The 12,782-nt window shown below is 35.6% G+C and overlaps 2 protein-coding genes and 1 pseudogene across 2 annotated transcripts; 1 reads left to right on the top strand and 2 right to left on the bottom strand.

Annotated features, from left to right (window-relative positions):
- Nucleotides 1–3,170: 3,170 nt before the first annotated feature.
- Nucleotides 3,171–5,271, bottom strand: LOC125211022 (COP1-interactive protein 1-like). Its single transcript, XM_048110695.1, has 2 exons — nucleotides 5,093–5,271; nucleotides 3,171–4,989 (listed from the first exon to the last, which is right to left on the bottom strand). Exons 1-2 carry the CDS (start codon nucleotides 5,172–5,174, stop codon nucleotides 3,356–3,358), a joined length of 1,716 nt encoding a protein of 571 aa, XP_047966652.1. The 5' UTR covers nucleotides 5,175–5,271; the 3' UTR covers nucleotides 3,171–3,355.
- A 3,417-nt stretch (nucleotides 5,272–8,688) lies between these two features.
- LOC125210250 lies at nucleotides 8,689–9,523 on the top strand (annotated as a pseudogene).
- A 527-nt stretch (nucleotides 9,524–10,050) lies between these two features.
- Nucleotides 10,051–12,301, bottom strand: LOC125210248 (COP1-interactive protein 1-like). Its single transcript, XM_048109813.1, has 2 exons — nucleotides 12,217–12,301; nucleotides 10,051–12,110 (listed from the first exon to the last, which is right to left on the bottom strand). The coding sequence occupies exons 1-2, from the start codon at nucleotides 12,299–12,301 to the stop codon at nucleotides 10,093–10,095; spliced, it is 2,103 nt and encodes a 700-aa protein (XP_047965770.1). The 3' UTR covers nucleotides 10,051–10,092.
- Between the last annotated feature and the right edge of the window lie 481 nt (nucleotides 12,302–12,782).

The raw sequence follows: 12,782 nt of genomic DNA, 5'->3' as shown, positions 1-12,782 counted from the left end.
TACGAAGCTCTTTCTCCTTCGCCATCTCTTTAAGCATTGGACAGTTTCTACAATCGTTATGGCCCATCTCATTGCACGCCTTAATGTAAAAATATTTCAGTGTAATGGATTTTATTTACTCAGTAATGGACGATTTGTGTCTTGTAATGTATATGTTTATGAGACATTTTTGTTGTGATTTTATGAGTAGTTTTAAAAAATGAAATTTAATTCATGTGGTGGTGCTATAACCTAGCCCTATGGGTTGCTAAACCTAATGAGAATGATTCAAACTCTCTGCCCTTTGTGATGGTTCCATTTGTGAGTGAGTACTACAACCTAGCCCCATGGATTGCTAAACCCAAAGGGAATGAATTCAATTTCCTTTCAACATTATTCTCTTCAATCTTTGCATTATTCACTGATCCGTGCACATTATTAGATACTATTGGTACATTAAATAACTAAAATCGTACATTACTTTTAGGAAATATAGGAGTTGTCCATGCCAAATCTGAACGTGTTATCTACATTACACAAACGAAAGTTTTACATTATACACACGAACAACATCATTAGAAATTGTAAATTTTGGATTGGTTCAAGCAAAAAAATGAACGTTGAAATAAAAACATCACGAATGGTTGGGTGAACTAAGTATAAAGTGTTAATACACAAAATTATACATCTCAATGAACAATCAATACAGGAACTCCATAAAAAAATTGATGCAAAACTTTAGAATCATATACAATTAAATTGGACTAGAACGACAAAAAAAAAAGGAACTGTTGAAAACATCGAAATCAATGAAGGAATACAAAACTAACTTCTCAAAAAAAAAACTATAACACGGGTGAATTTTGGAAACAGTTGCGGTCATCACTGGGTTCTACATCCAAGCTACAACGACTGTATCTCTCCTTACAAATAAATGAAACGTGGGAAATTCTTATTGCAATGAACGAAAACTACAACAAACGATTCCTAGGTTTAGTAGTCAGTTTGATCTCAACAAAAAAATTACACTAATTTTACCTTCATCCATTGTTGAAGAACAATGTTCTTCCATTGTTGAATAACAACAATAAAACAATAATATTCAGAAATCAAAACGGGAACGCTCCAATAAAATAAAATTTGGACGAAATTAACAACCGCTGCAAATTTCGCCAGATATTTTAGAAAAATAATTGTCTACAATGGAGAAGATGGGGAGAATAAGCGGAGAAAGAGAAAAAATATTTATGAAATCGTTGTATAAAACCGCTGCAATCTTCTGATGGAGAGAATCATGGACTTTCCATAACTGACGTTAATGTATATCCCCTAAACACCCTTTTCTATATTTTTAATGAATAAAAATGATTAGATCAGCCACTAATTTCGGCCTTAGATGTTAATATTAGATGGTGGAGATTAAAAAGGAAAAAGCACAAAAGATAAGAAAAGTATATGAATACATCCCTATATAAGTATGTGATATATACGTAGGAGGTAAAAAAGATATTGATAATATTAAAAACTATGCATTATTCTATAAAAGTGATTTAATTCATATCTTCTATAAAAGTGGTTTAATGGAATATCTTCTAAAAATAAATCTATTAGTTGGCATGTCTAGTTGGATATGAGCTATTTATGTTTCCATTTATCAAAAATTAAATGATTGAGTACACCACCTTATAATGACACTTTGGCGTGGAAGGTCCACTAGGTATTTTCTAGTAACGACACCCTTGAAATTACAGATCCTTATTTGTGAGTCATATTCCTTATCTTCGTTACACGCCTCTTATTCAATATTAGGAGTAGGGCTGTCAAAATGGATATCGGGTATTGGATACCCAATATCCGAACCCGAAAAAGTCGGGTAATTGGATACCCGATATCCGATTTTTCGGGTTTCGGATCGGGATCGGGTATTGGAATTTTTGAATTATCGGGTATCGGGTTACCCGATACCCGATCGGGTATACCCGAATTACCCGATTTATTTAATTTTTTTTTTAATTTTTATAAATTATTTAGTTATTCTGATTTTTAAAATTTTAGATAATTAAATGTCTTTTAACTCTTGACTAAGTCTCAATCCGAGTTTGGGTACCCCAAAAATTAAAAGTATTTTTATTGTGCCAGTGTGTTGTATGTTTATGTATATACAGTAGTATATACATGGTGTATGTTGGGGTGTGTATGTTTCAGCATATACAGTACTCCATGGTGAATGTGTTACTGTGTTTGTGTTTGTGTTTGTGTTTGTGTTTGTGTTTGTGTTTGTGTCAGTGTGAGTGTTATTATTTTCCTATTTGAGAATATTTGGATATGTGCATGCATATAGTAGATTAGTAGTACAGTACCTTGATCTTTATGCAATTTTATGCATTTCCAAATATGATCATTAGTAGTGCAGTGAATATATAATAGTTCAGATATGTATATAATAGTGCAGTACATTGTAATTAAATTTCAACTAAAAAAGATTCAAAAATCGGGATTGGATACCCGAGTCGGGTATTTGGGTATCCGATTTCAGTTTCGGATCGGGTATCGGGTATCGTTTTTTGGAAAATTTGGGATCGGGTACCCGAAATTTTCGGATCGGGTATCCGCGGATACCCGATTTGACAGCCCTAATTAGGAGTATAGTTTTATAATGTATTACATACATTTGTTATTTAAGTAGACGTGTTTGCCAATTGCTAAGCACTAATGTATGCCGCTAAAAAGAAACTCAATTTGAAATGCAAGTTAAATACAATACCTTTTTTTTAAGTATCTGTGAATATGCTAATTTCCTTCCTACCTCAAATTTGTTGACAACACTCAATTTACTACGACAGATAATTAAAATAAGCTGCATATCACATTTGAAAATGCTGTAAATGCTAAATAGTACTCGACTCAACTACCTTGGAACTGTCCAAAGAAAAATAAGAATATAACTCAACTACTATTATGACACGGAGAGAATAGTATTTTATTAATTTTTTCAAACTTTATCTACACCGTCCATGCTTCCAGGGACGGAGCCAGAAATTTATATAAAGAGGGACAAAATTATACATAGATAAAATTTAAGAGTTTCAAGAGGGGCAAATAGTTAGAAATTACAACAAATTAATTTTATAATGTATATTTTATAGATATGTGATGAAATTTGAGGTGGGGCATTTGCCCATGCATGCTTATGAGATTTCAACATATAATAAGAGATAAGTTGAATGTTTGCCTATAGATACAACACATCATCCAAACAATCAAAACAAATTTTGACACACAAACAAGCATTTACCATCCATCCAAACTCCAAACCACAAACACATACAAAAAAACTTACAAACAAATAACACTACTAACATTCTCTGGATTCACATCAAGCAGCAATCTGCCTTGTTCCACCACCCCTCTTCTTCAACATCATGTCTTTCAGATCTTCGTAGCGATCATGGTGAAAATCGATCCAAATGCACAACTGCCTTATTGCCTCTCTCTTCTCCTCACTCAAGCTCAACATACCATTATCTTTCTCACTCATCTTCCTCTCCAATTCTCCCAACCTCCCATCCCTCTCCTCTATCACCATCTTCAACTCCTTCGCCTTCTCCTCATGTTGTCTCACCGTCTCACTTAGGCTTTTCCTCTCCTCCTCGTTCTTCTGCAGTATCATCTCCATCTCATTAACCTTCCCTGTCAACACCAACACTTTCTCAACTAAACACCCAATCTCCTTCTTCATCTCATCTTTCTCAGCATTGTTCCCGGTTATCCAGTTCACCACAACCTTAAGCTCATTCCCGATTTCATAAACCCGCGACTCCAAGTGGCCGTAGTCCTCCTCAAACTTCATACTAAATGTGTCAATCCCATTCAAGGTCTCATTCATCTTCTCAGAGATTTCTCCAACCAGACTCAGTTGAGCTCCCTTGTATACAGAAACTATCCCGGCCAGCGAAGCAATCCTCCCTTCAAGCAACTCCTTCTCTTCCTGCAACTTCTCAACTCTCTTCTGGTGGATCTCTTCCTTCTCACTCAATACCTGCTCTGTGATCCGGAGCTTCTGACCCGAAAGCCGCTGCTTAACCTCAGTAGCCCTCATATTCTCTGTCAATGAGCTAAGTTCATCCTCTTTAATCTCCAGCTCTGCTTTCAGATCTTCTATAGTTTCTTCGAGCTGATCGATGTCCTGATTTTTAACAGCCATGCTTCCGCGGAACTGATCAGAGATCTCCTCTGTTCTCTTCTCCGATATAGCGAGTCTCTCATTGCAATCCCTAAACCGGCCTTCCAATTGCTTGTGCTCCTCACTCAATCTCAGGAGTTCATCCCTGTGTTCTTCCGTTTCTCTTTTCTGTTCTACAATCTTGTGCCCTAATTCAGTGTTCCGATTCTCCGCCAGCGACAATTCCTCTTTCAAATTCTCAATCTGAATCAACACCTCAGACATTTCTTGTTGCTGTTTCTCAATAACCCTATCTGCCTCACTTTTCTGATCAATCGTATGCCCTAATTGCTCTCGGAGATTGTTCACATCTGCAGCCAATGCCACAATCCGCGCAGATGACTCACTCTCTCTTTCCCCAAATTTCGAGATTTCACTCTCTTTCTCCGCCAACACTTTCTCCATCTCAGAATTCCTAAACTGCAGCTGCGCATTCTCTTCTCGCAACAAGGAGACATCAGCGTTTAGCCTCTTTACATCACTCAGATATTCCTGATGCAGTGCTTCCTTGTCATCTGCAGCGGCCGCCAATTTCCTCCCCAATTCTTCCCGCGATTTTGCCAGAGAATCATCAGAATCCGACGAATCTGAGCTCGAGGAGGCACTGTCTTTCCCGCTCTTGACACGAAACTTATCCCTAAGTTTTCCAGATAGATGATCATAACGAGCATAAAGCGACTCGTACTGTCTGTGGAAATCCTGAATCAAATCCGCCACCTCGTCTTTCCTATCATCACCGTCTTTTTCTTTCAGAAAATTGACGATTTTCTGCACATTTCCATCAATTTCTGCAGTTTAACAGAAGAAGATTAAGAAAAGAGCAATCAAAATTGTAGGCATGGAAGATCTTAGAAGGTAAAATGAAGCAATTAGTGTATGTATGTTGTGCACCTGTTTTGATTCCTCTGAGCTGATCTTCTTCAGTGGGATCGATAAAGGATTTAAACGAGTTGCGCCAGCGCTGCTTCGGCATTTCTGTGTCTAGGTTTAGCAGATGAATTACACAAGGAAGAAGAGAGAACTACTACTCCACTATGTTGCCTTGAAAAATATATTAATTTGATTAAACATGCTATGATTGAGTCCAGCTGGAACTTAGTGGCTAATTCTTACTATATCGATGAAATTTATGTGTGATTTTAGGATTTATGAAATTAAATATGTAGAGATTCACTATTGTTTAGTAATGAGATGTAGTTTTCAGAATCATTCCTCTGACATCATTCACATAATAATTTTGACACCTGACTTTCAAAATTTGGTATAGAAGAAGTATTCCCATTTAGTAAACTATACCAACCCGATTCAAAATTTTGTAATCCTTGGAATCTTTTTCTGAAATTTGGTATCTCACTTTTAATATTTTTATGATCTCCTTTTCAAAATTTTATATTCTATGATCTCTTTTTCTTCAAATCAAATGACTCAACCTTTAGTAAAAACTTTAAAAGATCTTCAAATCAAATGTAGGAGTACTAATAAACTATCAAATGTATGTATTATATTGAAAAAAAAACTCAATTGTACCAAACTTGCCGTACAACTTCTCATTTTTTCACTCCCTCCGTCGTCCGTGTACAATTTCTCTTTTATATATAACTATGACCTAAAAACAAAACTAACTATGACCTAAAAATGCCCTGCGTATAACTTTGTTCTGCGTTTCTGTATTTAAATCTGGTCTTCATAGATCAAAACCCTATATATACATACCCCAAATATGTATATCGGGTTTTGATCTATGAAGACCAGATTTAAATACAGAACAAAGTCATACGTATGACATTTTTAGGTCATAGTTAGTTTATTTTTAGGTCATGCTAGTAAAGCATGACCTAAAATGATGTTAATATGACATAAACCTAAATCTTATAATATGACCTAAAACTATTTAATTATGACCTTCCATGTTTTGAGTTAATTATTAAGCATTAGATCATCTAATCCTACGGTCAAGATTTGGGCTACATTTCTGGATTTAAATTCATTCTTATTTTGATCATCTCCATATATCTGTATATATATATATACTACATATTTGAGCTATTTTCCTTCGATTTCAGCTTATGCTATAGTTTTATAGTATACTACTAATAATCAACTAAGAAATCTATTCCACCTATCATTTCAGTACTTCTTTTGGTTAATATTCCAACTGACAAATCTATCCCATTATACTTACTACTTTTACTTAATAGTTTCATCAGAGCTGATAAATCTTGTCCCAGTAATATATTCTAGAAATTGACATATATACACCACAGTCCCCTGAAGTCCTTATTCAATTATAAATATCATTTTGAACTCTTTTATTATTAATTGACATATTCCCAAAACGACTATGAACTTTGTACACACTCTTCTACCACAAGTGACTAGTACTTATATTTGATCATTCCAATTCCCAGGAAACCATGAAATTTCAAATGACCTTTCCCAAAAAAATACTCATTCCAAAAAATTACTCAGATTTAATAAACCCTAGTACAGTTTTCTTAAGTATTTTACACGCAAAGCACTTTCTTATACTCCACATGTCCATGAAAAAATGTCTCATTTTGCTATTTTGAAATATTCATAATTTAAAGTCTCATTTATTTGCTTTTCATTTTAATCAAGTAGAGTAATCATTCAACTAAATCATTACACTCACATTCTACTATAAAACCAATATATAAAAGTAAAGTCCACACTCCACTAGCTCATTTTCTCATTTTTTCTTCACAAAGTTAAATAATATCTTAAAACTCATGTCAAGTCAATATGAATTGAGACTATAAATAGCACACGAAAGTACCCTACTAATTTACATGAAAAAATACAATTTTCTTAGAACATTTTTTTATTTTATGTAATTAAAAATTAAATAAATTACCTATAATTATGGAAGGGAGGAGGGACTAGTTAATTTTATAGCCCAACTTTAGTTATAAACCATAAAGTTAATAGAATCAGAATTTATATAAAAAAATAGAGAGCCTAACTTGGAGCTAGCATAACAAGAAGAGAAATATATAAAAACGACAATGACTTGACAACTTTATATAAAAGCAAGTAAGCAACAACATAAATCTTCACTTGAAAAATCAATCACCAAACTAACACCATAAATTTGATATTCACTGGTGAAAACAAAACTGAAATGAGTCATGAGACCTAACTAACTAACCAAACCAGTTCCAAACAAGAAGAAAAAAACAAGAAAAGTAGAATTGAGAAACTAACAACTTTCTCAATACTTTTCCATCATCCATAACTAATAAACTAAGATGTTGCTTCTCATGATTCCAGCATTGCAAAGAAAAGGACTAGTCCCTCTTTTCATTTTTACACACTGACATTTGCTTCCACATAAAATTCAACATTTCAACTGTAATTGATCAGAATCCCTACTAATTTTAAATACTCCTAAGATTTTCTATATGTTTATAATAGCAAGGTTCTTGATGTTTTTACTTCTCTCTATCATGATATTAACCAGGCTCCCACATTTTGTGAGATGATTTTCTTGACAAAGACATGCCGATACGACCGAGTAAACATCAGTATCATCAATGGATATCGAAGATTCGAAATGCTACTTGCTGTCAAGCCGGCTTCAACTCATGAACCAGCATCTTCCTAAACATCTCCTCGGACACCTACATTTTGGAAGAGTTGACTATAATTTACAATAAAATGCCTTATATATAGGTTGGAAATACAGTCTAAACTAAAACCTAATCACATTTTTTTTTCCAATTCTAATATTACGCTTCCCAACAAGCATGTTACAAAGCTCATAAGCTCGAACGCCATCTCCTCAAAATGTATCAACTACCTTAAGAGCCTCATCTACTTTCCCTTCTTTCATAAGTATGATCCATAATTTTAAACTATAATAATAGTAATAATTATAGTTATTATTATTTTGAAGTAATTATATATGATTAATACTTTTAAACAGGTTTCATTTTGTGTTTTCTATATATTGGGAATTGGATTAACGATGAATTAAGTTCTTTTGCAAATAAATGCATACGACAAAAAAAATCTCTTATAGCTTATAACTTGATTATATATAGATTCTTACTCTAATTTGTTTTTAGCATAAAATTATAATTAATTTTTTTTTTTTCAATTTAGACATTATTTGCTATCAGAAAACAATGATAGCTATCAGTTTTAAAAGACAGTAGAACATTATAATAGTATCAAATTAGTTAAGATGCTTTGTTTTGAAACATGAGATTTAAGAAATTGATACTTCAACAGAAATTGATGTTGTTGAAGTAAAGAAACAATCTCAAAATTAGTTCAGATGGTTTTTTTTAGATATGAAATCTAAGAAATTTACATTAAAAAGACTATTAAGCATACTTGAAATTGGAACAGCAAACTCTCCATTTCATACTTTAATTGAAACCTATGTAACCACCAAAGGTTAATGTAGCCTAACTGTTCGACATATTGTCTCACAGAGCAGTAGGTAGAAGAAATAAAGAAAAATGAGCAAGCGGCCTCCTCCTGATCCAGTGGCTGTTCTCGAGGCTACCGCGCTTCTGTTACAGATGTTTGCTTCCATCCCTTCAAGACCGATGGAGAATTGCCGATTTGGGACACATTGCAGCGTAGGATCATTTCATCATCATGGCTTCACAGTGCAGCTCATGGCATCATAAGCATTACTGCTGCTGGGGAGAACAGAGTGATTAGTCAAGGAAGGGATGGGGCTATCAAGCTCTGGGGTCTAAGATAGATACAAATTCGTACCACTTCTGCATATGATGAAATCATGCCAACTGAAATAGTATCCAAGCAAAACTGGATGGAGGCTGAAGGGCGTAATTATGTTGCCACAGCTGGGGGAAATTTTTCTGTGGTTGAAATTTGGGATGTTAAAACTGCTGAAAAACTTGTGAAACTCCTTCCGAGCTCCATGGATGTGAATGACAGTGGGAGCCTTTTTACCATCTGAATTTTAGATATATGCACATGTTGTTGCTGGCTTTGAGGATGGATCAATGGTGCTGTGGGGATTTGAGAAATCCTACCTAAGCTTGTCCATTGACAGTTCATGTGGAGGAGGGGTTTGAAAAAAAAAATTTGTACAAACATTTTGCTTGGATCCTTCGACGGGGTCATGTATGGTTAAGAAAGAAATTATTTTGAAGAGTCACTGTATCACAGGCACCTCGATAAGGCCAGATGGTAAAATTTTTGCCACTGCTGGCTGGGATCACATGGTTAGGTTATATGACTACCAAAAAAGGGAATGCATTGGCTATATTGAAATATCATCATGCAATTTGCATTTTGCAATGCTGTCACATTCTCAGCTGAAAGCAAACTGTGGCTTCATCTTAGGAAGATGCCACTATAACGCTATGGGAGCTTTATCCTCATAGAAACTGACAAGGACCATTAAATATGTAATATTTGATGTTTTGCAAGTGGAAATCTTATGCGAAATAGGGTACATTTGATAAGATTGTGTTGTTTTGTTCTATGATCGATTTGCTTAACCTTTTGACGTTGTAATGAATTGCTGAATGAAACTATGTCTGCCTCGGAGTATCTTCTGAATGCTTAGTTTCCTTCAGCTTCTGTTGTTTAATTAGGTGCCTTCTGGATGGGAGCTTTTGTATTGGCTCTACTCAGTTGATATAAGCTTTGGGACTGAGAGAGGAAAATGGCGTCAATGCAAAACTGTGTTCTGCAGTTCTCGTGCTAAGTTTAATCGACCAAAAACCTCAGTTTATAAGTATTTTTTACATTGCTGTTTAGATGAATGATGCTTGATGGTTCCACGGAGAAGTTTGTCCTCTACAATCACTGCTGCCCAGTTTGAAGAATAAAATTACAAAAGAAGAGGATTAGTTTGAGGCTATGGTTACTGAGTTACAAAATTCTCACAATGCATCCAAGATGCTCTCCTGCCTCCTGTATTCAGACAACAAATCCTTGTAAAAATTTGATCGGTCTCTGTGATAGTCTATCCAAATACATAGCTGATGTATGGCCCCCCTCTTTCCCTCTGTAAGTACTTGCATTTCATCTTCATTCTCTTCTATTATTTTCTCTAATTTAGTCATCTTATCTTCTAACTTGCAGATCTTCTCTTGGGATGCCAATATCTCGGCTTCCTTGTCATCAAGCTGAGCTAGCAAGCAGTCTAAATTGTTTTTCGAGTGTGACATGGATTTGTTCTTCGTTGCTGCCCACTGTTTCACAGAGTTGATGCCGCGTGAGGCTTTTAATATCCTATTCTGGAATTTGGCAGTGCATTCCTTGAATTTCAAAGTCTTTGAGTCTATCATTGTGAGTAATTCATTTGCTGTAACCGTCAAGTCCTTCACATTCTTTAATTCAGTAGCAGTTCTGTCTGTCATCACTTTGAGGTCCCTGTTATCTTGCTCGCATGAGTCTCTTGTCTTTCGGTACCATTCCTTGTTTTCAGCTTGTAGCTGTTCGGCAACCCTTATCCTCCGGCTCAGGATCCTGTATTGGTCTTCAAACTGTTTCCGGAATTCCACAGCCATTTCTTCTATTTTTCTTTCCGCATTATGGAAGTTTGCTTTGGTGATTTTCTCCAACTGGGATTTCTTGTGCTCTTTCTCTTTGTCCAGTTCACGCTGAAGTAGTTTCTTGTCATTTTTCGAGGCTTCCAACTCCATCTGCAAACCGGTTCTCTCGTTTTCTGAAGTTTCTAACTTGCTCGTGAGAATATCAATGCCTTCCTTTAGGTATTTCAACTTGTTCTGTCCAGTTGATAGTTCATTTTCCCTCATAGCAATAGTTCTCTGCAGTTCAAACACTTTTTCTTCTAGTTTCTCTCTTTCTAAACTTGATTGGGATGCTTCATGGCTTATTTTCTCTTCCAAGTTGCTGTTTAATGACTCAATCTCTGACTCTAAATCATGTACCTTAACTTGCAGGCTTTCTTTCTCCTGTGCTATTCGCTGCTTGCTCGAACTCAGCTCGGTTCTCAGAGTTTCAATCTGGAGCAGGTAATGTGATATTTCTTCTGATTTCTTTTTTATTTCCAGCATCATTTCCTCCTTGTGGCTATGTACAGTCTCCAGTTGTTCCTGCAGAAAACTAACTTGTTCCGTTAGGTCATCGACTTTAGCTGACCAGTGTTTAGTTTCCTCCAACAATCCTTCTTGCAATTCACTTTTCTGATGCTTCAAACTATTCAATTCGAGCTCCATTCCTTCCGCCTCAGTCTTGATCTCTGTGATTCTAGTCTTGTTGAGCTGCTTGTCATCCTCAAACTGCTTTCTGAAGGAGCTAAGGAGGTCTTCTTGTTCTCTCCTCTCGGCTTCCATTTCCATTATCTGAGCCCCCATTCCAGAAATTGTGTCTTGTGCTTGCACAGCTTCGTTGGACTTCAACTCAACTTGCTCTTCCAGTCGCTTCTTGTGTGTGTGGTGGGTGGAAACCTCGATCCTCAATTCAGCAATCATTGCCTCCATATCTCTTATCTCTACCAACATCTGGTTCGTCTTCCCAGCCTTCTCCCGTTGAATCTCAAGGTCCCTCAGAATGTCCAAAGGCGACCCTGGTTCGCTGGTCATTATCTTAGTCACCTCACTCCCACTAGTCAAAGTATCTTCTATGTCAGAGGTTTCAAATTCTTGGCTCTCTCTTCCTGACATTCTTGAACTGCCACTGCTCACTTCATCATTTCGATTCCAGTAATTTGGCTCTGCATCCGAGTCCTGAGCGGAGGGAGAGTCTTCCACTTCAACACTTTTATTCACCTTTTCTCTAAAATTTTCATAGAGGATGTTGAGTTTTTCGTACTGTTTGTTGAAATCTTGGATGAGTTCGATTGTTTCCGACTTTTTCCTCAAGTTTGTCTCTTTGTTTCCGTGGTTTATATCGTTCATGATCTTAAGAACGCTGTCCACTTTATCCTCAACCGCTGCACACAGCGTAAAACATGTCAATTTTCTTGCATCAATACACAACCATAAAAATGATCTATCACATTTCATGAAAATATCAAAGTTGAAGATAAGATGGTGTACCTATTTTGACTTGTTTGAGCTGTTCTTCCTTATCAGGATCAATGTGATTGCAAAAGGACTTCGATCTCCGTTGTTGCTTTGCCATCTCTGCTTCACCCCAGAATGCTAAAGAAGGTATGCCTTTCCCTTTACCCCTTTTGTTTATCTCATTTTCTCTCTTTAAACCAAATGTCTTCTATGTTAACCTGCAGATTATATTCCACAATTTTAGCCATCTAAACAAATAATTACAACAACAACAAGAAAAGATTAATGCATGATTTTGGTTATGGTCACTTTTGCATGAATTTATTTATCTTCTTTAATGTTCACTAATATCATGAATGGATCACCTTAGAGACCTATTCATCATTTATTATATCTGAAAAAAATCTGCCTTTCAAATAAAATCAATGGACGTGAACAAAATATCAGGAGAATTATGCATGGTTTCAGGTAAAAGTTTTCTGGCAATTCCTAAGTAAATTCAAATCCCCTGAATATGAGAGAGAAAATGGTGAAGATGCATGTCAAGAACAATATTACCTAATTATATGAGAGAAAATGGTGAAGATGCAAATGAATTT

The sequence above is a fragment of the Salvia hispanica genome, chromosome 3, assembly GCF_023119035.1.
Source record: "Salvia hispanica cultivar TCC Black 2014 chromosome 3, UniMelb_Shisp_WGS_1.0, whole genome shotgun sequence".
Lineage (NCBI taxonomy): Eukaryota > Viridiplantae > Streptophyta > Magnoliopsida > Lamiales > Lamiaceae > Salvia > Salvia hispanica.
This window is presented reverse-complemented; position numbering and strand designations above follow the sequence as displayed.